At 48.5% G+C, this 26,026-nt stretch overlaps 1 protein-coding gene across 1 annotated transcript in view; it reads left to right on the top strand.

Annotated features, from left to right (window-relative positions):
- Positions 1-26,026, top strand: part of LOC119185532 (plancitoxin-1) — a 98,979-nt gene that overhangs the window by 48,167 nt on the left and 24,786 nt on the right. The window contains exons 4-6 of the mRNA XM_075866809.1: positions 8,701-8,871; positions 18,672-18,866; positions 22,515-22,756. Coding sequence (XP_075722924.1) covers positions 8,701-8,871; positions 18,672-18,866; positions 22,515-22,756 — 608 coding nt within the window. The remainder of the gene's footprint in view (positions 1-8,700; positions 8,872-18,671; positions 18,867-22,514; positions 22,757-26,026) is intronic.

A 26,026-nucleotide genomic window follows, 5' to 3' on the forward strand; every position in this document is an offset into this window, starting at 1 on the left:
GAAGCTGCTCTTTCTGGTAATACAGACCGTGATGGAGTGCGCTGTTACCGCTGCCGTGAAAGAGGGCACATAGCAAGGGAATGCGCCGGATCCAGGGCTCCTGCGAGGCAGGGAAACGGGCTTCCGGGTTGTTCGTGAATGCACGAGCGACCCAACCTTTGCTTCTTCCCTCTGCGTGCAGGGCAAGCACTTTTCTTGCTGATACGCACGCGCAGTTCATTCCGGTCACCATTGCCGGCCGTGAATTTTCGGCTTTGCTGGACACGGGCGCTAGCGCCTCGTTGTTCGGCGAACAGGTGTTGTCCCACTTGCAGAAGCACTCGGTGCGCTTGCGGGACAGGCGAATGACATTCACCCTTGCGAAAGGCGTGGCCCATTCGGCAGGCGCTGCAAGGTTGACTGTCCGATGGGGAGATCGAACGAGACGCTGCCGTCTAGTTCATCTTCCAGGGCTCAATGTTCCAGTGATTCTCGGTCGGGACTTTCTCCTTAAAACCGGTATCGTTGTGGACATTGCGTATGGCGGCTATCGTGATGGCCCATTTTGCCAACTCAAACCGTTCATCAGCCCGCCGGCGCTTACCGTCGCCTTTGCGGCAGAAGCGTCGGAAACGTGCCCTGCGCAGAGTTCGGGGCCAAGCCCCCGCTCACCGCATTTGCACTCTCACAGTCCCCTTCGGGAGCGAGAGGCGCGGCACGAACCGTGTCGTGCGCCAACTCCGGGGTCGTACCCTGGCGTTCCGCGCTCGTCGGCTCGAAACTCCTGCGTGGATCAACCGACACGACACGAAGAGGCACTACATCCTTTGGTCGCCTGCGCGACTCAGTTGGATGAAGCACAGAAGGCTCGTCTGTCGACACTGTTACGTCAGTACCACGAGCTCTTCACCGATCAACCTGGCTGCACCGATTTTGTGAGCCATGTGATCGAAACTGGTGACGCGCTTCCTTTGAAGTGTAACCCCAGGCCCGTCAGTCTCGCCAAAAGGCAGATTATTGATGGGTTGCTCGATGATATGCTTGCGGCTGGCATTATTCACTGCTCGTCTAGCTCCTGGGCGTCTCCAATTGTGCTGGTGCCTAAGAAAGATGGCAGTCATCTCCAGTGCGTCGACTATCGCCGTCTGAACGGAGTGACTCGTAAGGATGCCTATCCGCTCCCCACGATAAACTCCATCGTAGGTAACCTGGGTGATGCACGGTACTTTTCCACGCTTGACGCCTCTAAAGGTTACCTACAGGTCCGGATGGGTAACCGTGACCAGTGTAGAACTGCGTTCTCTCCCACAGAGGGTTGTTCGAGTTTACTCGTATGCCCTTTGGTCTTCGCAATGCTCCTGCGACGTTTCAAAGACTCATGGACCGCGTCCTCGGGGAAGGAAAGTGGTCATACTGCATGTGCTACCTCGACGACATAGTGATTTATTCACGAACCTTCGAAGAGCACTTGGCTCATGTTGCCGATATACTCGAGAGGGTGCGGACCGCCGGGATGACACTGAACCCCACTAAGGTCCAATTAGCGCAGACCCGTGTTCAGTTGCTCGGGTTTACGCAGGGGCGAAGGCTCCATAGAGCCGGATCGGGAGAAACTTCGAGCTATTCTCGAATTTTCCGTGCCCAAGGACGTACGTGGCCTTCGCCGCTTTCTAGAAATGGTCAGCTTTTACCGTTCCTTCATTCCGTCCTGTGCCCGATTGCAGGCGCCCTTGAGCAAACTCTTGGGTAAGTCTGCCGAGTGGCAATGGGGACTTGAGCAGCAGGAGGCGTTTTGCCGACTGTCTAACGCCATAGCGAAGACAGCGCAGCTCAAGCTCCCCGACCTGACCAGACCGTTCGTTGTACAAAAAAAAAAGCGAGCGATCTTGGTTTAGGAGCTGTTCTCCTACAGAAATACGATGGCGTGTTGCAGCCGTTGGCCTTTGCCAGCCGCTCCTTGGTCTCTGCGGAGAAAAATTATTCCGTGACCGAAAAGGAGTGCCTCGCCATCGTGTTTGCACTGCGGAAGTTTGACGTCTATCTTGATGGGACGCAATTCGTAGTGCAAACGGATCACAGTGCGCTCAGTTGGCTGATGCGGCTCCGTGAGCCTGCCGGCAGGCTGGCGCGCTGGGCTCTCCTGATACAGCACTATGACTTTTCGGTGCAGTATCGAAAGGGGAGCACCAACGTGGTAGCTGACGCGCTATCTCGTGCCCCACTGTCGGCCGAGGACCTTGATCCCGGTGCGACAGCCGCTAGCGGTGCCTTAGCACTTGCAAGCGTCAGGGGCGAAACAGCAGCTTCGCCGCCATTCGGCGTGAAGGGTGAGTCCCCATACGGACAAACCTTGGCTGCTAACCAGGTAAGCGGCGTCCCGCGAAGCGGCCGAGCGGGGGAGCTTTCCGAAGGCCACGAGGCCGAGAGCGAACCCGTAACGCCGACTCAAGCGGTTGTTGCTGCGGTCCTGAGTGGGCGCGATACCAGACTTCCCCATTTTGGGAGAATGGGCATCGCTTTCAGCAGAGAAGAGCTTCTGAAGGCCCAGCAAAGTGACCCGTTTTGTCGCGAAGTATGCGACGGTCTCAGAGAGATGGAGCGCCCGTGACGCTGCTTGTCCTGCAGCGGGCGCCGATAACGACTGTCTCGACGAGACAGAGCGTCGTGACGCTGCTTGCCCTGCAGCGGGCGCGAATAGGGGGCTCGAACCAGCGTGTGTCGCTGAGTCCTCGGCGGATTCATATTTGCTGGACCATGACGGGCTCCTGCTGAAGTATATAGCCGCTGACGACGAGTCTATAGACCCGTTTAAGGTGGTTATGCCCAAAAGTCTGAGAGCCGCACTGTTGCGATCCTCTCACGACGAACCCATGGCCAGTCACCTGAGTGGCTCGAAAGTTTTTGCAAAACTGAGCCGCGTTGCGACCTGGCCCGGCATGAAGCGAGACATTTTTCGCTATTGCCGTTCTTGCCGCGTCTGTCAAACGGTGAAATCAAGGGGTGGCAAACCGCCCGGTCTGATGAAACCGATTGTCAGTGAGCGTCCGTGGCAAGTGGCCACCTGCGATGTAATGGGACCATTTCCCAGAAGTAAGCAGGGGTTCATGCACCTGATGGTAGTCGCTGATCACTTTTCGAAATGGGTGGAACTTTTCCCACTTCGGAAGGTGACAGCGCGAGCGGTGCTTGAGAAGCTGCAGGAAGTGTTTTGCCGGTTCGGCTTCCCGGAAAGGCTCATCACTGACAATGGTTCGTATTTCACCGCTCGGGTGTTTGGTGTGACGTGCCGTTCCCTCGGAATCGATCACTGCACCACTTCACCCTACCATCCCCAATCCAATTTGACGGAGCGCGTCAATCGTACGCTCAAACCGATGTTGGCGGCCTTTGCCGAAAGTCAAAGGGACTGGGCAGACCGTTTGAGTGAGCTCGCGTTCGCTATTCGAACATCCGAGAGTCGCTCAACTGGTTTCTCGCCCGCCTTCTTAAATTTTGGAAGGGAGTTGGCAAATCCGGTGACCAGCGTCACTCAATGCCAGCTCGAGGACGAGGAGGCGCCGGCAGACTGCTCTGCTTACGCGTCGGCACTTCGGGACAGGCTTTGTCGAGCTTTCTGCAAAGCAAGGCAAAGTTTGGCATCGGCCAGGGCTCAGCAGAAGGCCCAATATGACCGCAAGCATCGCGACCTAGTTTTTGAGGTGGGCGATCTTGTCCTGAAGCGCAACCACGCCCTTAGCGATGCCAGTAAGGGGTTCTCAACCTCGCTCGCTCCTAAGTGGCTTGGTCCGTACCGAGTGGAGAAAGCTTGCACTCCACTCGCGTACTTGCTGAAGGATCCCCATACGGGAAAACTCAGCCGTGCCATATCGCAGACCTGAAACCCTTTGTATCACGGTGTGACGAGCTCGCGCCAGAGCCCTGCGGCACTTCGCGCCAGCAACGAGGCACACCCGGGGCGGCGGACCGCATTCGGACCCCGCACCGGTATAATCTGAGGAAGCGGTCACCTTTGTGATTTCGCACCGGACGGCGGACTTCTCCGCAACCGAAGGCCCTCAGTTTACTGTCTAGCCTCAGTATAGGTTAGCTTCTTTACGGCCTTTTCTCGTAAAGAAGTTAACCCCGCCCTGTCTGTTGCGAGTTTTTTAAGTGTTCATGTGTATTTTATGTTTCTTTTGTTTAATATTAGGTGTTACTTGTATTTTATGTGTTTTTTGCCAGATGTTTAGTGTCAGTTTGCTCTGTGTTTACTTTTTTTTCGTGTTCGTTTCGTCTACCGCGAAGGGAGCTGTGTGTGACCTTGAGTGTCGGTGCTTGCCGGGAGAGAGAGAGACGAAGGACGCTTTGCGCCTAGGCTCGCGCAGCTGTCGGCGGTGTGTGTGCGTGCGTGCTTCCGTGCGTGTGTAAGTGCGTGACGCTTCAGTGCGAGCCCGCGAAGAGTGCGTGATGGCTTCCCCCCATCGATGCGGACGTTGGAGGTGCAGGAGGGTCATTGACCCACTGATGTCAGACCGTCTGGCTGTGCTCTGCTCTCGGCCGTCGCCGAAGAAGCCACGCTGTCTTTCCCACCATGGCTCCTGCGCGAGGCCAGCTGAAAGCAGCTATATGCTGCCGGCCAACGCCAGGGCGCCTCGCAGCCAATTTTGCTTCGGCCTCCCTGACCACTGGAGAGGCCCGGTTTCCCGCAACGTCCAGCTCCGTCATCGAGCCAGAAATGCGGGGCCTCCGAACAACCAAAGCGGCTTTCGTCGGACTCACCGCTTATCAAAACCCGCAGCGAGCCATCAGTGAGCCCCCTCCCGTACCTCTGTCCTCGCATTCGGGCATCGCACCCAGCGGACACTGTCCCGCCTTTACCGCCCCTCCGCGCACTGGACGCTATCCCCCTTCAGCACCACGAACACTAGTGCCACGTTGCTGTGCTCCCTTCCGCAGTTATTTGTATAGTGTCATGTGTTTATTTTGTTATTTATGTTTTTGTTCCTCATTTGTAATCTTTTTTTAGCAGCAGTAACAGGGCTGGACTGAGGTTAGCTGTCGCTCACAGCAGTGTCATTTTAACTGCATGGGTGACGTCCGGCTGCCTTTTGCAGACCGGTAAAGGGCAAATTTAGGAGAGGGGGATGTGGGAATTGAGGCTAGCCCGCTGCCTTTGCGCGGGCTTTGCCGCCTTTTCTGCCGTTCTCATGTCCCGACATGTCTGCCCTCCTTTGTTGTCTGCCATGGTGGGAGAGCGGAGTGACGTTTAACTCCCTCACCCGGAAGCGGATGTTGACTGTGGCGCCGCGCGCGGGGACTCTTGAGAGGTTTTCGCGCACTGCGTCGGGAGCGGTCAGATACTCTCCGGGACAGCAAACGGTGAGCCACGCAATCTTTTCCGTCCGTCGACTCCCGTCGCTCGGGGGCTCGTCGGATTTCGCTGACGGCGCCTCGAACCAGCGGCGAACGCTCACCTTTTGTTGCCCCGCTGCGTACGCACGGCCAAAGGGCGGTACGGTGTCCTAGTGCGTGGCCTCGCTACGCCGACCCGTCTCCCTCCGAAGCCAACGCGAGCGCCTTTGCCCTCGCTAGAGCAACCGGGCCTTTGTCCCGGTGGCTCCGTAGATCACCTTCACCGCGGAGACGTGCTCGTGGCACACTGTGTAGTACTTTGTGCCCGTGGCGTGGATAAGCCTACTTGCTTTCCCGCCGCGCCTTTTTGCAACGGGCTGTACTGCGTTTGGTGTTGTCACAATAAAGTGTTGCGACTTGAGCAGTATCGTGTTCTCGCCACGGCGACGGTTAACGCGTGCCCTGCGGCTCGTTAACACCGGACCCACGCTGGTGGCCGTACTCCTTCGGGATACGTGTACACCACAACTTGTGGTTGTGGCACTCAACTGCTAACCTGCACGTCGTATAATGCAATCTCGGCGGCGGCTGCTGCGTTTTCAATGGAGGCGAAACGTTCCAAGCCCGCGTACTTCGATTTAGGTGCACCCCAGGTGGTCTAAATTTTCGGAGCGCTCCACGACGGTGTCTCTCATAACCACATCCTACTTTTGGGACCTTAAAAACCTGATCAAACGATTATTATTCTCTCAAGTTTCGCCTACCATTTTTCTTCGCCTCCGCGCGGCGCTCACGGGCGGAAGCAAACTTTTGCGACCCCTGCAGGTTGCGCTGCATCATTTGGGCCGACTGAAAATTTCTCAATTGACAATACAGGTGAAGCGAAACATCATGATGTACGGGTCGATGGTGTGCATGTGACTGCTCTATGTGCCAGTGGCATCACGGCCAAACAGCCGAAGAGGAGGATGACAGAGGGTAGACTAGCGTGAGCTAAACGTACAAGCAGCACTACTCGCCTCGCTTAACCAGTTGTAAAAACATATATACCTAATCCTTCGAGGCTCTATCACAACGCGCTTAGCTTCCGAAACGCAGGATGCACCCCGCTAGCTTGATTCCTCAAACGCTAATACTGCGCTAAATGGAAAGCACATAACCACGCCGTCACTGAATCGAATCACCAGGTAGACATCATTCAAACGATCTACGCTGCGCTAAGACTAATAAAAGCTCTTTGGTGGCATTGGTTAGTGCAATGGCATCACCTCCTAGATTTGTTGCCTAGACTCTTGTAAGCGTAGCCTCTGCGATCAGCTGCGAAAACGCGCCGTTGCCGCGGTCACCCCAATCCGCCGATTACCAAAAGAAGCGTAGTTTTGTCAACGTTTTGACACACGTTAACGTTAACCCCAGCCTCGCTCATACCGTCCATCCACATTGAAATGGTGGTGTGACGCTGATCAGCCTGACCTGGCTGTAACAAGTTCGTCTGCACTTGCGCTCCCTTCGGGAGAAACCATGGCTAGGCTGAAGGAGACTCATGGCGTGCGCCATTTAGAGTAGGCGCTGATTATGTGTTTTATAATAAAAGTGTGTTATGCTGTGGTCCACTAATACTTCAGTAACCGATTTTGAAGACTGTGAGAAAAACAGCATGTTAGAGAGAAAGAACGAGGTGGCGTGTGTGATTGTTCAATGTTGATTGATTGATATGTGAGGTTTAGCGCCCCGAAACCACCACATGACTATGAGAGGCACCGTAGTGGAGGGCTCCGGAAACTTCGACCACCTGTCGTTCTTTAATGTGCACCCATATCTGAACACACGGGCCTACAACATTTCCGCCTCTATTGGAAATGCAGCCGCTGCAGCCGGGATCCAATCCCGCGACCTGCGGGTCAGCAGCCGAGTACCCTATAGCCACTAGACCAACGCGGCGGGGTGATTGTTTAATGTCTTTAACGTGTCTGAAAACCTGTGACACCGGCGGTTTGCAACGCGCGATGAACGGACAAAATTTCCACGTACGCGAAAGTGAGATATGTGTCCCGGATGCTCTGCTTGTAAAAAAAAAATTACCTTGAAATATTTTGTAACGTCGCAAATTACTCGCATGGGAGTCATCACTGTGCGCAGTCCGGAGCATCAGAAACAATTCAAATGTTTTTATGTGCACTGACAGCAGGCAATATCAGCATTTGTTGTCCGTCAATTTTACTGTCGTCCCTTACGGGAACATGTGAGCACTTGTCCTGTGCTTTACGGTATAGTAGCCTAAAACATCATCAACAGACAACTGAAGGAACAGTGTCCGCTTTTGGTGTTGTCTATTGGCAAACAAAATAACGAATTATACTAGTTGGACAAGCTTTGCTAGATTACGCTCCCGCTTCGGTCTCACAACGAGTGAGGCCGCCAAAGCAGAAGTGTTTTCCTTAGCTGTAGGTTGAGAGTTAAAGCATTGATGGTGCCCCGACCACCCTTTCATAAATGACGATAGTGTTTGTCGATTTGGGCTACAGTTAAACCTTCTATCTTGTATTGAGCTGCTGACGCAGTAGTCCCACAGGCGTTGCTGCTATTTCTGTGCTAGACTGCCATTTAACTTCTTGTTTTCATGTGGCCTAGATTAACTCGGAGAGTGTTGAAAGAGTTGGCTCTCAGCAAAGGTCATGCTAGAAGGCACGGGGACCTTCCTGATTGTGTTGGAAAGTTCTGGTAAGGTTGAGATTGATAAGTTCTGTGCAAGACTACTTCTTGTAAGATTATGTTTAAATACTATTGACAGCTGGCTCATGAAACAATGTATTACTTATAGTTTGGCTGCACTAATATTCTTCTGTGTGATTTGTAACTTCATTTACTACTCTGTCCTAGAAAAGCGAATGACTCGAATAATGTGCTGGAGGAAACAAAATGTTACACTAAACAATATTCTTAGCAGCCAAAGGAATCTTTAAAGAGCACCAAACTTGGTCATGCTCATTTTAGTTGCAAATCAGCTGAGAACTTTGTGAACTATTTCCACAGTATTGTAGCAAGGTACCCCGCTAACTCCAGCCAGAGTTCAAAAATATGTGACGCCGTTTTCCCCATTCATTGAAATGCGTCTGGTTTACTGTCGCATGGAGCTGCTGTTTTATCCTAACTGCTTGTTTAGGGATATAACTTAGCAAAATTTTGAAGCAACGCAGCTGGGAAAAAACTTCAATCAAAAAGTTGTAGGTTGGTTAGCGAAACGCTAACAATTTCTAATTGTCAATCTAGAAAGTGCTTTTTTGCTTGCTGCAGGTGCCCGCGAAATACAAACTATTACTATGTGACATGCCTGATTGTGTTCCAAAGCGAGCCAATTTTGATACGCTTGCACATTAAACTACGTTGCAGGTGTGCTGATGGCGGGAAATGGCGTAGACTTCGGTACCGTCTGGCTGCAGCACAGCGTACCCAGGTTCGTGGACGACGTCAAATACGGCTATAAGTACCCGGAAAACGGCCGAGAAAATGGACAGCTCTTCTTTTGCATAACATTCCCTCTAGGAACGGTGGAAAAAATTTGTATGTTTCATTGCTTTTTTCTTTAGCTGTCCGAACGTTTGTAGAACATGTCATAGAGAACTTTTGAGTCTGTAGGCATGCTATAAGCTACTCAATAAAAAACGTACATTTTCTTTCGAGAAAGAAAGGCTCAGCAGTGAGCTGGACCTTTCTAGCGAAAACAGGTATTCTGGTCAAGTCTCAGTAATAGATAAAACTAAAATGCTATAGGCTATTCATGTTTCACGTTTGAGTGATTTTGTATTGTTGCAAAAGGACTTTGGAAAAAATTTTTAACGTAATGAGAGATGCTAAAGGACTACTGACAGCTTATGGACATTCAACACTTGATGTGGAGCTCATAGAAAGAAAGAGTTGGTTCCATTCGAAACATTACTCTGATGTAAGTAATTCAGTTAAAATGACGGCTGAATTGCCAGTCAAGGTCCAGAGCACTGAAAGGCCAGGGCGCACGTCACTTATGGTAGTGATATCCAACGTTAGTAGAATGAGTGATGTCATCGGTGAGGCCTGCAAAAGTGTTGTGAAATGTCATGAGACATGCACATGGAAGAGATCTTTCGAATGTGCCCGGAAGAATTTTATAAAGTGGCACTTATGAGCGGTCAAGCTTATCGAGCTTTTTTTTTGTTAGACAAACTTCAACTCATCCATAGATGTTACTCAGCCGGGCTCAATCGGCATCATACTTTCCGAATTCTTGTGAGCAGGATTGATGGCGAATCGCTAGTCGGCCTGACTAAGTGTGAGTTGACAAACGCGTATTTTCGTCAGCGTATTCTTTACACAGAACTAAACAGGAGTTAACAAGGCAAGGAAGGTCCAAATCTGGGGTGATGGGACTAGACTGTACCACTTTTTCTCGGACTACGAAGGGGTTACTGCTACATGTTTCTAAAAGCCATGGGCCATCTTTTCGGATATGAAGTTTTGTCACTATGCTAGAAGAACACTTTCAATTTGCGCTTCGAATGAGAACTTCCCAAATGAATATGTGGCAAATAAGATGACGTGAACATTGGTATCAGTTGTAATGAAATACAAATATGACACGAAATTTTTCTGCTGCAATATGTTGCTTTAGCCTCTTGCATGTAAGAAAAAAATAGCGCGTAGATGGCATTGCGTAAAAAAGACCCAGAGTGGGGCCTTATACAGTTATTTATAGGCGGTAATGCACTCCCATACCAGACAATTGGCCTCTCTGGTAGAGTACTTGGCCGATAACTTCCACCCGAATACTCCACTTATTCTTCGGCCCTCAGTCATCTGCGGCTGCGAAGCAGATGACTATGGTGGTGGTCAGACCTGGAACTTTCTGGGGGGGGGGGGGTGCTAAAAACTCCAGATCCGGAAAGGCCACTATTAAAATCATGGCTTCAAAACGTTTAAGGCTAGAACGGAACATAGTGAGGTGGTCCTGGCCGTGCTCTTCGGGTTAACGAATTGTGTTAAACGGAATGTAAAAAGGCTCGGTGTAGTAAAAAGGACAAATGAGGATGAACTGCTGAAAATAGGGCGCGTCCTGCGTTGTAGTGACCTATTTTACAAAAAAAAAAAAAACTTGGCTTGGGGTTTCTAATCTGTAGACTTATAACCAGTGACATATAATATTTATACCATTGATAAGTGTGGCAATTCCTAATTGAGCGCAATGAGTCTTACAAGATAAAATTGGTACTGCTGTACGCACCTGCATCTAGCCATGACGAGTTGAAAGTTTCTATAAGGACAATTAATCAGCAGTGAATAGGCTGTAACGCTATATAATGCATATATAAGTGACTTCAAAGTCAAGATAGGCAAGACAGCCGCCTGGAGACGAGGCAGTGGTGAAATATAACATCGGTTCTAGGAATACCAGAGGGAGTTATTGGTAAACTTCGCCGAACGCAAAAAATTGTCGGTCATAGATACCTTCCACCAAAAACCAGGTAAACGGAAGTGGACGTTGAGGAGTCTTAATGATGAACCTAATGATGAAGTATAGTTTATACTGTGTGCACACCTATTCATTGTGCAGTATGCGGAAGTGCTTGGGAAATAAGACATAATTCTGTGATGAAGGTATCAAAATTAGCCTAGACTTAAGAAAGGGGCGGCAAAATGGATAAGTAAGAAGCCGCTTAACAAGCTAGCCGTGAGAGGAAAAGTACCTGGTTTTAGGATCTCGCTTTAAGACATACTCGGCTCGAACCGAGGAAACTGACGTAAACGTTGTCGCAACAATTGTTCATCTGACGCGAAGCATTACCATTTGTGCAGCAAAATTTGCAGGTACAGTCATTAGACAAGACACCGGCAAGCTCTTCCAAGACACTGAAACTTCCTTAAGAAATGTCAAAGACTGAAAGTCTCAAACACAACCGTCAAAATAGAAATAGCAGAGCTCTCATAGTTAATCAACAGGCGTAAGGTAGCCGACGTACACCTTATCACGGTGGAGATTGTAGGCACTCTACAAAACATATGAAGCCTAAATGCTCTAAAAGAAAATGGCGCACGCGCAAAAACAAGCTTTATACCCTAATAGACAAGCACGGGAAGCTAACTGTACTAATATGAATAAAATAGGTAAAGTACCTTGTGGCGAACAGAATAAGGATACATTCTGTTCGCGCTCACATTCACGTTATATATGTGAGCGCGAACAGAGTGTAACCTGATTAGTGACGAAGGCAAGGCTCTGGCCAAAACTGTCGAAATGAATGCTTCCGTTGTTACCATTCTCATGGATTATCTACTGGACTAATATATATATATATATATATATATATATATATATATATATATATATATATATATATATATATATATATATATATATATATATATATATATTGTTATGGCGTTTATTAGCCGGCACACAGCGAGTCTACACAATGGCGACAGTAACGGCCAAAACACGGGGTCTCCGCGCGAGCGGCGTTCTCTTTGGGCAGACCCACTAGAAAGCACATAAGAGTTCGACCCACTTCAGTGTTCGGCGGCTTCTGTACAATTACCCCGGGGTCGAAGAGGGAGCCGCCTGGCGACCTAACAGCTTGTCACTACGAGCGGGTCATAGTAAGCCTTCAGACGCTCCACGTTGACTATGTCGCGCCCGCGGCGGCGCATGTCCGAAGATTGTTCAATTGGCTCGATAAGATAGTTGACCGGAGATGTGCGCTCGATCACACGGTAGGGACCTTCATATTTCGGGAGTAGTTTGGAAGAAAGGCCAGCTACAGAGGTCGGGATTGAGAGCCATACAAGGGAACCAGGAAGGAAGGAGGGCTCAGAAGTGGCGGAGCCATCACGAATACTCTTCTGCCGCTCTTGCTCATGCGTCGTAAAAGTCTTGGCAAGCTCGCGACACTCTTCAGCAAGCCTGGCGGTCTCGGAAATAGGTGTACACTCAGATGGATCCGGCGTGTACGGGAGTATCGTGTCGATGGTGTGTGACGGGTGCCTTCCGTACAGCAAAAAGAAAGGTGAAAAACCAGTCGTGCTCTGAGGGGCGGTGTTGTAGGCGTAAGTGACGAAGTGCAGTATGGTATCCCAATTCGTGTGGTTGGCGGCGACGTACATCGACAGCATGTCGCCGAGGGTGCGGTTAAAGCGTTCGGTCAGACCATTCGTCTGCGGGTGGTAAGCAGTAGTTTTGCGATGGACAGAATGGCACTCAGTGAGAATGGCATCGACGACTTCTGACAAGAAGACACGGCCTCGATCGCTGAGAAGCTCCTGGGGTGGACCGTGGCGCAATATAAATTGATGTAGTAGGAAGGACGCAACATCACGCGCAGTAGCCGCAGGGAGAGCGGTGGTTTCGGCGTATCGCGTTAAATGATCTACGGCGACGATGGCCCAGCGGTTGCCAGTGGACGTCAGAGGAAGTGGTCCGTACAAATCGATACCTATGCGCCCAAACGGACGGTCAGGGCAAGGTAGCGGTTGCAGACCGGCTGGTGACATGTGTGCGGACGGTTTGCGGCGTTGGCAAGCGAGACAGGAGCGAACGAACTGCTGGACGTAGCGGTACATCCCGCGCCAGAAGTAGCGTTGTCTAATGCGATGATAGGTTTTGAATACCCCAGAGTGCGCGCACTGTGGATCAGAATGGAAGGATTCACATATCTCCGACCGCAGACTGCGGGGTATCACGAGTAGCCACTGCCGGCCATCGGCGTCGTAATTGCGTCGGTGTAGGAGGCCGTCACGAATGGCGAAATGGTGAGCTCGACGACGCAAGGCACGCGTGGATGGCGTTGCGGACGGATCAGAGAGCAAGTCGATCAGTTGGGCGATCCAATTATCCTTTCGCTGTTCGGTAGCGATGATGTCAACATCAATGGCAGAAACAACAACCGAGGATACTGAGCAGAGCACGTTAGCTTCAGGCAGAGGGGAGCGCGAGAGGGCGTCGGCGTCAGCATGCTGGCGTCCGTTGCGGTAGAGGACGCGGATGTCGTAGTCTTGTAAGCGAAGAGCCCAACGGGCGAGGCGGCCTGAGGGATCCTTCAATGATGACAGCCAGCATAGTGCATGATGGTCAGTGACGACATCGAATGGGCGACCATACAAATAAGGTCGAAACTTTGTAAGAGCCCAGACGATTGCCAGGCACTCTTTTTTCCGTGACGGTGTAGTTTGTCTCGGCTCTTGTGAGCGTACGGCTTGCATATGCCACAACATAATCAGGGAACCCGGGTTTGCGCTGCGCCAGGACAGCGCCGAGGCCTACACCACTGGCGTCCGTGTGCACTTCTGTTGGGGCCGTAGGGTCATAGTGGCGGAGAATGGGAGGAGACGTCAACAAGTGGCGGAGCTTCAAGAACGCGTTGTCGCACTCTGACGACCACGAATTGAGGGGCCCGTTACTTCCGAGGAGCTTCGTCAGCGGTGATATAATCGTGGCGAAGTTTCGTATAAAGCGTCGGAAGTATGAGCACAGGCCCACGAAACTACGCAGTTCTTTGACGGACGCAGGTTTTGGAAATTCTGCCACGGCCCGAAGCTTGGCTGGGTCAGGAAGAATGCCATCCTTGGACACGACGTACCCTAGGATGGTGAGTTGGCGTGCTGCAAAGCGGCACTTCTTCAGATTTAGTTGCAAGCCGGCATTGCTCACACGTGCGAAAACTTCTTTTAGACGTTGGAGATGGGTGGAGAAATCTGGAGCGAAGACAACAACGTCATCGAGGTAACACAAGCACGTGTGCCATTTCAAGTTGCGCAGTACGGTGTCCATCATGCGCTCAAATGTCGCAGGTGCATTACACAGACCAAACGGCATGACGTTGAATTCGTACAAGCCGTCGGGTGTGATGAAGGCAGTCTTCGGTCGAGCGTCATCAGCCAGGGGTACTTGCCAGTACACCGAGCGCAGATCGAGAGAAGAAAAAAATTGGGCTCCGTGAAGGCTGTCAATTGCGTCGTCGATGCGCGGCATTGGGTAGACATCCTTGCGAGTGATCTTATTGAGCCGTCTGTAGTCCACACAGAACCGCACAGAACCATCTTTCTTCGCAACAAGAACAACAGGAGACGCCCATGGACTGTCCGAGGGCCGAATGACGTCGCGTCGGAGCATATCGTCAACCTGCTCGTTAATTTGCCGGCGTTCAGCAGGCGACACGCGGTATGGACGTTGCCGTAATGGTGGATGGGCACCAGTGTCAATACGATGCGTAACAGTGGACGCGCGACCGAGAGAACTTCGCCCGACATCGAAAGAAGAACGGTATTCTTGCAACAGGTCTAGAAGCTGGGAACGCTGCACTGACGTAAGGTTGTCATCAATGAATGGGCCAAATACATCAGGAGATGATGGGTCAGAAGTAGAAACAGCACTGATGGTACGTGAATCGGGACAACGCGAGTCTTCGGGTACGTCCAGGACTTGTGCGTCGTCGACTGCTTCCACTCTGCCGAGACATTCCCCTTGAACCAAGGTAACAGTGTACGGGGATGGGTTGGTCACAAAAATAGCGGCGTTGCCTTGGGTGATTTGCACGGTCGCGAAAGGTACTAGCAACCCTTTCCTCCTGGAAGCACGGTAGGATGGCGAAACAAGTGCAATTGTGTCGGAGAGACCGGTGCAGTAGACCGATACGCCCATCGTCGAGCTTGGAGGCACTATAGTATCGTCTTTCACAAGAATCTTGTTCAGTGTCGAGGGACCGTCTTCTGGCGTCAAATGCGAGAAGGGCGAGAGTTCAATTTCGGCGGCGGCACAATGAATGACGGCGTCGTTGCGGGAGAGAAAATCCCATCCCAAGATGACGTCATGAGAGCATGCAGGAATGATGATGAATTGGGCGACATACAGAACGTCCTGAACGACAACGCGAGCTGTGCAGCCTGCTGTAGGATTAATACGATGTGAGCTAGCGGTACGAAGGGACAGTCCAGAAATCGGCGTCGTCACTTTTCGAAGCAAGCGGCAAAGGTTTTCGCTCATAACTGATACCGCAGCTCCAGTGTCAATAAGAGCAGATGCATGAACACCGTCCACAAGCACGTCAATGACATTAGATGGGCGGCTCTGAGGGCTTTCACAATGCGATAGCGTCGCAGTCCTTGCCTCTGGGACTGCGACGACTAGTTTTCCCGCTCATGAGCAGAAGAACTTGGCCGCATGGGGGACAGAGACCGACGTCGTGGAGACGGCGACCTTCGAGCAGACGGACCTGGGCGGGACGACAGTGGCACAGACGGCAGTTCCTCGTTATACGAACGGCTAAGGTGGCCAGCAACAGGAGAAGTGGGAGCCGGCTGTAGTCGAGAGCAATAACGGGCTACGTGACCGGCGTAACCGCAAGCAAAGCAGATGGGCCGGTTGTCGGGTGTGCGCCATCGGTTTGCCGGGGTGGGTCTCGCCCGGAACGGTGTCTGGAAAGGCTGCATGGTGGGCTGAAAATGAGGCTGAGGGGTTGCGCCAACATATGTAGCCGGCATACCCGCTGCAAAGGACGGAGGTCGTGCGGCAGCTTCGGCGTAAGTCACAGGTGCAGGCGCTTGAACGACTGGAGGCGGCCTTGCGACCACTTGGGCGTAACTTGGGGGTGCAGGGGCCGGAAGTTGTTGTGGGTGGTACGCAGGCATGACCTCCGCTATTTCCTGCTCAATCGCTCGGCGGATGGGTGGAAGAATGGTAGGGGCCGATTGTTGAGCAGCCGGTGGGTGGGCAAAGGGCAGGAGAGAGAACTGCCGCGCGATTTCCTCACGTATGAAGGACTTGAGATCTGCCAGCAGTGCCACCTGATCACAGCTCGCTTCCAAGCCTGCAAGCCCTGCATCTCGTGATGTGGAGCGACGGGTCATCGAACGCTGCCGGCGGAGCTCCTCGTAGCTCTGGCGCAGCTTGATGACCTCAGCTACTGTGCCTGGGTTTTTGGCAAGCAGCATCGTGAAGGCATCATCGTCAATGCCCTTCATGACGTTCCGGATCTTGTCTGATTCGGACATGCTGTCGTTCAACTTCTTGCACAAGTCCAGGACATCTTCAATGTAACTGGTGAATGACTCACCGGCCTGCTGAGCGCGTTCGCGTAAGCGCTGCTCGGCTTGCAGCTTGCGAACGGCAGGGCGGCCAAAAACGTTGGTGATAGCAGTCTTGAAACCGGACCAGGTTGCAAACTCGGACGCGTGGTTGGTGTACCACAAACTTGCAACGCCCGTAAGGTAGAACACCAAGTTTGTCAACTTGCCGTCCTCGTCCCATTTGTTGGGGACGCTCACGCGCTCGTAAATGGCGAGCCAGTCCTCCACGTCAGTGCCATCGGCGCCCGTGAAGATGGGTGGATCGCGGATCCTGGGGACACCGGGACATGGGGGTGGCATGGGAGGAGGCGTTTGCTGAGAGGCGTCGTGGGACATGGTAGATTGCAGCGTACGTGAGCGTAGTTCCAAGGGCATCGAAGGGGATCGTAGCACTCTCCACCAATTTGTTATGGCGTTTATTAGCCCGCACAGAGCGAGTCTACACAATGGCGACAGTAACGGCAAAAACACGGGGTCTCCGCGCGAGCGGCGTTCTCTTTGGGCAGACCCACTAGAAAGCACATAAGAGTTCGACCCACTTCAGTGTTCGGCGGCTTCTGTACAATATATATATATACACATAAGGAAAATAAGTGTATACTCAAGGGCTCGTTGTTCCGGGTTTCAACACAATAATATTAAGATCTAACAGGCAATGTTGCCAAGGAATGTATAAGCGAAGTTATTAGACCAATTGTAATGTAAATGTGAAAGAAGAAAAAAGTGTGTGCAAAGATATCTTGCCGTGAGCAGGAATTATATTTTCACCCACATTTCTTTCTTCAAATTTACATTACAATTGGTCTAATGAGTTCCCTTATATATTCTTTGGCAACATATTCAGTTAGATCTCATATATATACATATATATATATATGTCTGTGTGTGTGTGTGTTTAAACACAATAATAATGAGATCTAACAGACAATAATACCAATGAAAGTATAGGGGAGGTAATGTCAATTGTAATTTAAATGTGAAGAAAGAAAAGTGGTTGAAAAGATGACCTTGCCGGGGGCAGGACCAGAACCTGCGACCTTCGAATAACACGTTCGATGCTCTACCACTGAGCTACCACTATAGCTATCCCCCAGCAACTTTATTGGGTATATTTAAACGTGGGAGTGTCAGTCAGCGCCACCAGTAGCCTTGGCGGCGAGTGTGGCACACATTTCATGAGCCTGTTTGGCGTCGCGTAGCCAAGGAGGTTGTATAGAACATCTGGAGTGGCAGTCCCGGCCGCCACCAACGGGAGCAAGTGAAGGCGCCGGCTGCCACATTGCTAGAGGAAAAACATGGTGGAATCGCCATAGAGCGCAATGGACCGCAGTGGCTGCCTTTCTTGCGAGCAGGGTCCAGTCAGGTTCTTTATCGCCAATGAGACTGGATGACTAATATGGGAAGCTGCGTGGTACTATTGCATTTTTTTATTTTTATTTACACTGTTAGCCAAAGGCCAATACAGGGTGGAGTACTGAAATGCACTTCACTCATTGGTCAAAGACACAAGCACTACACAGTGAAATCAAGACAGACAATGCATCCTACAGCTTTAAACAAAACCACACAAACAAAGGACATACAGATCGTAATGCAAACGAAAAGCAACTTTTACCAAAAGTACAACGCACAAAAGTATTCAAGTTTTACACTGTATAGTGACCAACATTGAGCAGAAAGCAACACAATCGCAGACACCGCACTCAACATACACTGTTCCACATGCTTGAAAATTATAACTTTTATAATTTATTACAATTTTTAAGGTATGGGTACGCAATAACTTTTCAAAGAGCGCAACCCGCTAATATCTTCGCAAACATCGATAGCCTAGAAAGCAATTGAAATCATTTTTAGTTAACCACGCTGACGTCAATGAAAGGATGTAAAGGTCTTATACCTCAGCGTACAGTACATGCGCGTATACGAGAGGAGCCAGATGGTCGTTAGGTGATGAAATGTTCGTATAGTACCTAACATGGCCATACCTATTGATTGCCGCAAAAAGCATATATCGGAAGATTTATTATAGAATCACCTACCTCATTAAAAAAGTGCTGACTGTGATGCAATTTAACGTGTAGTCGTATAGCTATGTCTTAGTAAAGGATAACGTACGCAACGTTTTAGCAACATGGTATGCAATTTGCCATGAAGTGAGCTACGTGACGTCAACAGGCAGAATCTTACAGGAACACTCTTTCGAGATTTTCGAATTGGAAGCTATTTTGCAAAAAGCAAATTAAACAGTAATATTACGAACTATTTTTCAGCATACCATCTTCAGCTGCAGGCGGCGAACGTGTACCAGTCACGTTATTTTGAATGGACGAATACTTACAAGGAATTTGCTGCCCTGCTGCAGAAGCATTACATCAGGAAGCCTAGCGGTATAAAAGTGGACATTCTTCTGACTAGGAAGACCAGACCCGTCTTGGCTATTGCAAAGTCTCATACCTGGACAAGAGGTAGTAGAGAATACCTTCAGAATAAAATAACTTCTCCACTCACTTCTAGTGCAAACTTTGTATTGTTAGAATTAAAACTAATGACGGACCCGACGTTTCGGGACAGATCCGATGCATTCTTTAGGAATGACTGTTCAGCCCGCTCCGAAGCTAGTGACTCTTGCGAACAGAACCCTGTCACCAAACACATGGACCATCGCATCAACGTCGACGCCACCCGGGTCATCGATATGGAGGGTAGCCGCACAAAAGCGGCAGTTCTCAAAGTCCTGGCATATACAATCAACACCTGGAATTATCAATCATTCAAGAAGGGCGTTAACGAGTTTACACGCTCATGGTTTATGCAACCAATGGAGAAAACACGACAGCACCAAGAATATCCAAAAAGAAGACGATGGAGAGAAGGACACCACCAAGAAAAGTCTGTGGCTGTGGAGCCAGCCGTACATTTAATCCTGAAGAAGGGACCTAATGGGTCCCGAAATGTCGGGTCAGTTTTAGTTTCTTATCATTTTATTATTACAAACTTCGAGCAGCAGATGGCCGGACAACTTACTTTACTGGGATGAATTTGATACTGCGAGTGTGATATATATATATATATATATATATATATATATATATATATATATATATATATATATATATATATATATATATATATATATATATATATATATATATATATATATATATATATATATATGAAAATAGATGCACTTGCACATAACAACTGTTTATTCTGCCGACGTTTCGAAGGGAACCCCGTCTTTTTCAAAGCATAAATGGCATAAAAGGCATAAAAAGACGGGGTTCCCGTCGAAACGTCGGCAGAATAAACAGCTGTTATGTGAAAGCGCATCTACTTTCATATTTATAACCTTGCGGCAACCGAAGGTATTTTTCTGCATTTAAGAATATATATATATATATATATATATATATATATATATATATATATATATAAGGGAAAGAAGTGTATACCTAAGGGCTCGTTTTTCGGTGTTTTAACACAATATTAATGAGATCTAACACAGACAGTAATGCCAAGGAATGTACAGAGGAAGTTATTAGAACCAATGGAATGTAAATCAGAAGAAAGAAGAAAGAAAAGTGAATGAAAAAATAACCAGCCGTGAGCAGGAAACGAACCTACGACCTTCGAATAACGCGTTCGATGCTCCTGCTCACGGCTGGTTATATTTTCATCCACTTTTCTTTCTTCTTTCTTATTTACATTCCATTGGTTCTAATAACTTCCTCTGTACATTCCTTGGCATTACTGTCTGTTAGATCTCATTCATATATATATATATATATATATATATATATATATATATATATATATATATATATATATATATATATATATATATATATATATATATATATATAGTCAAGTAGATACTTTGTGAGCAGCCACAACGAGGTTTATTTCGACTTTTCGGCCTAGAGTCTGGCCTTCATCAGAATCTCAATCCTGATGAAGGCCAGACTCTAGGCCGAAACGTCGAAATAAACCACGTTGTGACCGCTCACGGAGGATCTACTTGACTATATGCAACGCTACGGCCACTCAACCACCATGCCTGCACACACACACACACACACACACACACACACACACACACACACACACACACACACACACACACACACACACACACACACACACACACACACATATATATATATATATATATATATATATATATATATATATATATATTGTGGGAGTAATAATTCAATGGGCCAGTTAGTCTTCGTGAAGGTATGGGATATGGCACAACGGGAGCGTTGTCAACAAGGATAAATATATTTATTTCCCAACAGTTTCGGGAGGAGTCCTTCCTTCATCAGGGGATGAGTTATCCCTTGATGAAGGGAGGACCCCTCTCGAAACTGTTGGGAAATAAATATATTTATCCTGCTCCCGTTGTGCCATATCGCATACCTATATATATATATATATATATATATATATATATATATATATATATATATATATATATATATATATATATAGTATTTTGTGAATACCTTCCATGATATTTATTGATTTACAGTAATTTAATGTAAACAATTATGAATGCTTTGGAAACGACGCTTTTCATCGCCTTACCGGCAACAAATACCGTTTCACCCATCATTGAGCCTCGGTAGGGAACCGCTTTTCAAACATGAGTCACATTGCTTTCATTTTAAAACACGTGCGTAGTTTTCATGCTGTAAACCCTAGCAATCTGTAGCAACAGGTCGCTGATGCAGTGATTATATAAAACATAGTACGTGCCTCTTGACCCCTTTTTCAAGGGCGTTCAAAAGGCACTCTTCCTAATGCCATATACCAACATAGCTTTATTAGAAAGCCCACTCGACATTCAATATTACTCACAACGTTTTACCTCACAGTAATATTTTATTAGTTTGATGTTTACGAATCTTTGTCTGCAAAGCTTTAAGGCCTCTATAGAGCCACAAATCTTTTCCACACCTTTTGTCCCATGGATTAACGCTCTTTATCAATTAAATGGACCTTGCGCCATGAAGCACTACACATAATCATCACCATCAATAACGGTGTAGTGGGCACTTAAAAACAGTACTTGCAGTAGGCATCGTAGGATAGTTTGACATAGCTAATGGCACGTGCGCAGTCGTTCGTTCCCTTTCAGCACAGTTGAGGCATCCACTGAGTGCTGAAGCCAGGCTAGCAATAGAGAAGGCGATGCACAAACTTCCTTTATGTTCTTTCTGCTCTGACATATGCTGACACGTATTTTTAGTTTTGTGCTGTTTTAACAAGAAGCCTTTCACGCCTGTATATTCACATGATCACTCAGCAATGACGAATTGACTGCGGCCAATGGATGGAAGCATGTATTTCAGTGGATGACCTAATAATGCATTAGGATATAAAACAGTCGCATTTTCACCAGAATCGCGAAGTAGTGAATCGACTAATTGAAATATTATACGAAATAAGGCGAGCAGGAAACTCAGTGAAGATCCGGCCATGCGTAATTCTACAAAACGTCCACGTAAAAAAAATACAGGGGCTCCTGAGGGAGGGGGGGGGGGGGCTGTCTCTCGCTTTATCGCAACAAAAGCGGTGAGAGCAGAACGCGTAGAAGTGGAGAAGCCATGTACTTATGGCTATCCAAATGGCGCGCGTGACCGCGCAAATTCATTTCATTAAAGTTCGTAGTGGATGGCTGAGCGCGGCAGCTATGATCTGGCACCCTTTCATGCTCCTTCGACTGACGGAGCCTGCCAGCGCGCTTTGTCTTTGCTTGAGCCGCGTGCGTCAGCACCATTCACAACTTTTGCCTGCACATAGAACATACGAATCACAGGGCGACTTTACCTATTTATTTGGGCTCAATGCACAGTATGGCCGGCTGGTGCACCATAGAAAATTGTGCGTCGAGTGCGCATGTATTTGCTATCACGAGTGTGAAATTTTGCCAAAAGCTAGAAATCTATGTTGTATTGTGTGTTCGCTACTTTGCCGTTCAGTGTTTATACGTCTATTCATTTCAACACACCAGCCACCACATAGTGCTCTTCTAGCGCCTATTTGCCAGGCAACTCAGCAATTTTTTCGCGAACTCCATCGCTAATATTATACTCCTTTTGCTCCAGATATTTATTCCGAGGAACTCATTCGCCAGATGAACGACAGTATGGCCGTCCAGACCTGGAAAAATGGCATCGGCGGAGCGCAAACTACGCAATGTAATACGAAGCACTCAATTATTGATGTCGAGGAAGTTGGTTTACGCACTCAAAAGGGACCTTTGACATTCTCAAGCAAAGAGGACCACAGCAAGTGGTCTGTGGCACGAAAAAAAGCAGTCTTCTGCTTTTCTTCCTTGAACCGCATGGTAAGGGTTCAAGCAAGCTTGCTGTACTAACTAATGGGCCACCCTATTTTTACTTGCATTGCTAGCTCCCCTGGTCGTTTTACTGTGAGAGATCGTTTTACTGTGCCCAATCGTAAATGCAGATAAGGGTGCGACGCGAAATATTGTTCGGACAGAGAAGCTGTAATAATTAAGATGAAAATGCCTGCACAAAAAGTTAGCATAATGCCTCTGCGCTTCATACCGCACCTTGAAGAAAGAAAAAAAAAAACTCGATAAGAAGGTGAAGCGCTTGTCCTCCACCGCAGGTGCCGGCAAACTGCAGCCCACGGGGCACTATATTATGTTCCCTCGGCACGCTATCCAACCCACACACCTCCCCTGACTGTTTTCCATCTAAAGGCCATCATGGCAGTTTTTAGCTAAAATGAGGTTTTTGCTTGTTACCTATGTTACAACCCTTGCCCTTCGATTTGCCGTCGCCCCACCCCCTTCCCCCATGGTGTCCGCTTCATGCAACTTGGCTCTCGGCCCGAAAAGCTTACCAACCTCGGCTGTAGTGCATTCTCATAACCTTTTATTATGTACAGTGGATGCAAACATTACCCTCATGTTGAACTAGCTTTCGAAGAAAGAAAAGACAGTAATTCTTAGCGATTTTTTTAATGTGAGGAAATACATACACCTCAATTTTTGGCTGTCTTTACAAAGTATTCTCTTTGATTTCTGATAGTTAATTCTCACTCACTGGTTTCTTTTGAATGATATAGTAGTATTTGCTGACTTACTATTACTTTTTCGTCGGCTCACAAGGTATTCAAGCCCTCTAGAACTTTCTTAGGACTACAGGCCTATGTAAGTAAATGCCTTTGACTTTTGCATAATGCCAATGCTGCATAGGCGTCAGACCATGCACTGACTACTTTCTCCTCTCCTTCTATTTTCTTTCCTTTCTCTCTCTTTCATCTTTATACTCCAATTTTCATTCCCCATTGTAGGGTTGCAAACCGGACAAGTACATGGTTAACCTGCGTGTTTTCTCTCTTGTTGTTCTTTCCTTCCATCCTTCCTACTTACTTACGAAGTGACGGCGTTCGCCAGTGTGCTCCATCTCGCTGTATTTTAGTGCTGTTTTTTCATCACCTGCTACGTTTACGAAAGCGCCTTTCGTTGAAAAGGGGGGAGGTATTCCCCAGGCCTTCGTGAAGTCTGAGATCCACCACGCACATCAAGCCAGATTGAAGAAACTACGGAGTAGAAGCGCGAGGCTGCCCGAGTTATCGAACAGCTCAAAAAAGGATGCTATGAAATTGCGAGAAGAGTTTACGACAGTCAGAACTCGTCGCCTTAAAAGAAAACTACATCGGACATCAGTACGACATTTGAGTTATCGACGCCTAAGGACACTTCATCCTTTATGATTTGATATATGTGACCACATCATCAAGTCACAATATTATTAGCCTTAATAGTCGATTCTCAACAGAATTATTTGGCCGCACACCACCAGGCCAGAACAGTGCAGTTCAAATGAACTCTCGTAAGAACATACTTACGGTCGATGCGAACAGTCTAACAGTGCTGGAAACGTTGAAAAGCATTCAGGCACTTGGTAATTTTCTGGTTCCCCCTTGGGTGTATGGCAAGGGTACTTCAACTGGTGTAATCTCTGACAAAGACTCTCAAATCACGGAAGAGAATCCCAGCAAACATTTGACGTAAACGGTGCGAATATTTACTTTGCACCCCTCGGACAGTCACGTTATGTCAAGCTGGTCTTCTACTGATCTTTTTTGCCAGCTCATGTGAAAGTGGGATACGTGAGGCATCTGGTGCAGCCATGCGTACCGAGACCTGTTCAGTGTCACATATGCCAGCAGATAGGACATGTGAGTGCACTCTGTAGAGCACTATGACTTGCCAACGGCTAGTTGAAAGCCACGAAGTGCAGGAATGGTAATTGGAAACGCCTAAGTGTCCAAGTTGTGCTGGTTCTCATGATGCGACAACCAAGTAGTCTCTGAAACTCAGGGGCGAAGCACGAATTCTAAAGAAAATGGCCGGGGATCACTCAAAGGGAGGCAGCTCGATCTGAAAGTCGGCGGCGGCGGTGCTCACGGCTGAAGCACAAGCTTACCAGCAGTACAACCAGACCCCAAGAAGCGGATGCGCCTCCGAAGCCCAGCATCGTGCTTTCTCAGCCACCAAGAGAGTCAGGAAACGTCTTGAACAAACAATGGCCTCCCAGATGGCGGGCGCACGGTGCATTTCTCTCCGGCCGTCCCACACGAAGGGAGAGAGCGTGTTTCAAGAGGTGAGCGTGTTTCTCCCACAGGACCGCGGCTCTCCCACAGAGGATCGAAAAGACTGCCTCGCTATTGGTGAAGCTTGCATGTGGCGAGAAAAAAAAAGGTTTTGTGCTTTTAGATAAACTCCCGCTCATTTCGAAATGCCAAGTGAATGTGTTCTAGAGGCAAAGTCAATGCTGGGGCGCATATATTCTCAGAAGGGCTTTATTTTTTTTTGTTGCTATAGATTTCAGCCGTATTAGAGCACTTATTATTGCGATGCTTCAGCGAAAATCACTATGTGCCAGCAACTGGTTATACTTCGCCGTTTGTGGACAGTAAGCATGGGGGGCACTGCATTGTGAAGAAGAAAAAGAAGACAGCCCGATCCGCAAGCGCAGCCAGAAGAGTGCCGTGTTAGGATCGAATCCCAGCCTCAGCGTCTGCATTTAACATCGAGAAGAAAATACTTGCTGTTCATGTGCTTAGATTTAGGAGCACGTCAAAAAACTTCACGTTGTCGAAATTGCCGGAGCCCTCCACTACAGCGTCTCTCATAATCAAATGCGGTTTTGACACGTTAAACTCTAAAAATTATATAAGAGCGCGGCATTCATAACTAACCGCTTCATCTTGATCACCATCAGCCTGACTACTTTCACCGCAGGACAAAAGCCTCTCCCAGGTTCCGCCAGTCAACTCGGTTCTATGCTTTCTGCTGCCACTCTATGCCCGCAAACTCCTTTATCTCATCTGCCAACCTAACTTTGTCTTCCCCTCACCCGCTTGCCTTCTATTGTAATACAGTCTGTGATCCTTAATGACTACAACGATTCCGCAAAAAAAAAGAGAGAACATAGAAGGCACATGCACTCCGCAAGTGCGTGTGCCTTCTGTGTTCTTGTCGTTTTTTTTATTTTTTTGCTCAGTTTTTGCAGTTTTTTTGCTCAGTTTTTCAGTTCTTTAAGTCCTTATTGTCCAGCGGTTATCTTGGCTTTGCGCT

Source organism: Rhipicephalus microplus, chromosome 6, assembly GCF_043290135.1.
Source record: "Rhipicephalus microplus isolate Deutch F79 chromosome 6, USDA_Rmic, whole genome shotgun sequence".
Classification (NCBI taxonomy): Eukaryota; Metazoa; Arthropoda; class Arachnida; order Ixodida; family Ixodidae; genus Rhipicephalus; species Rhipicephalus microplus.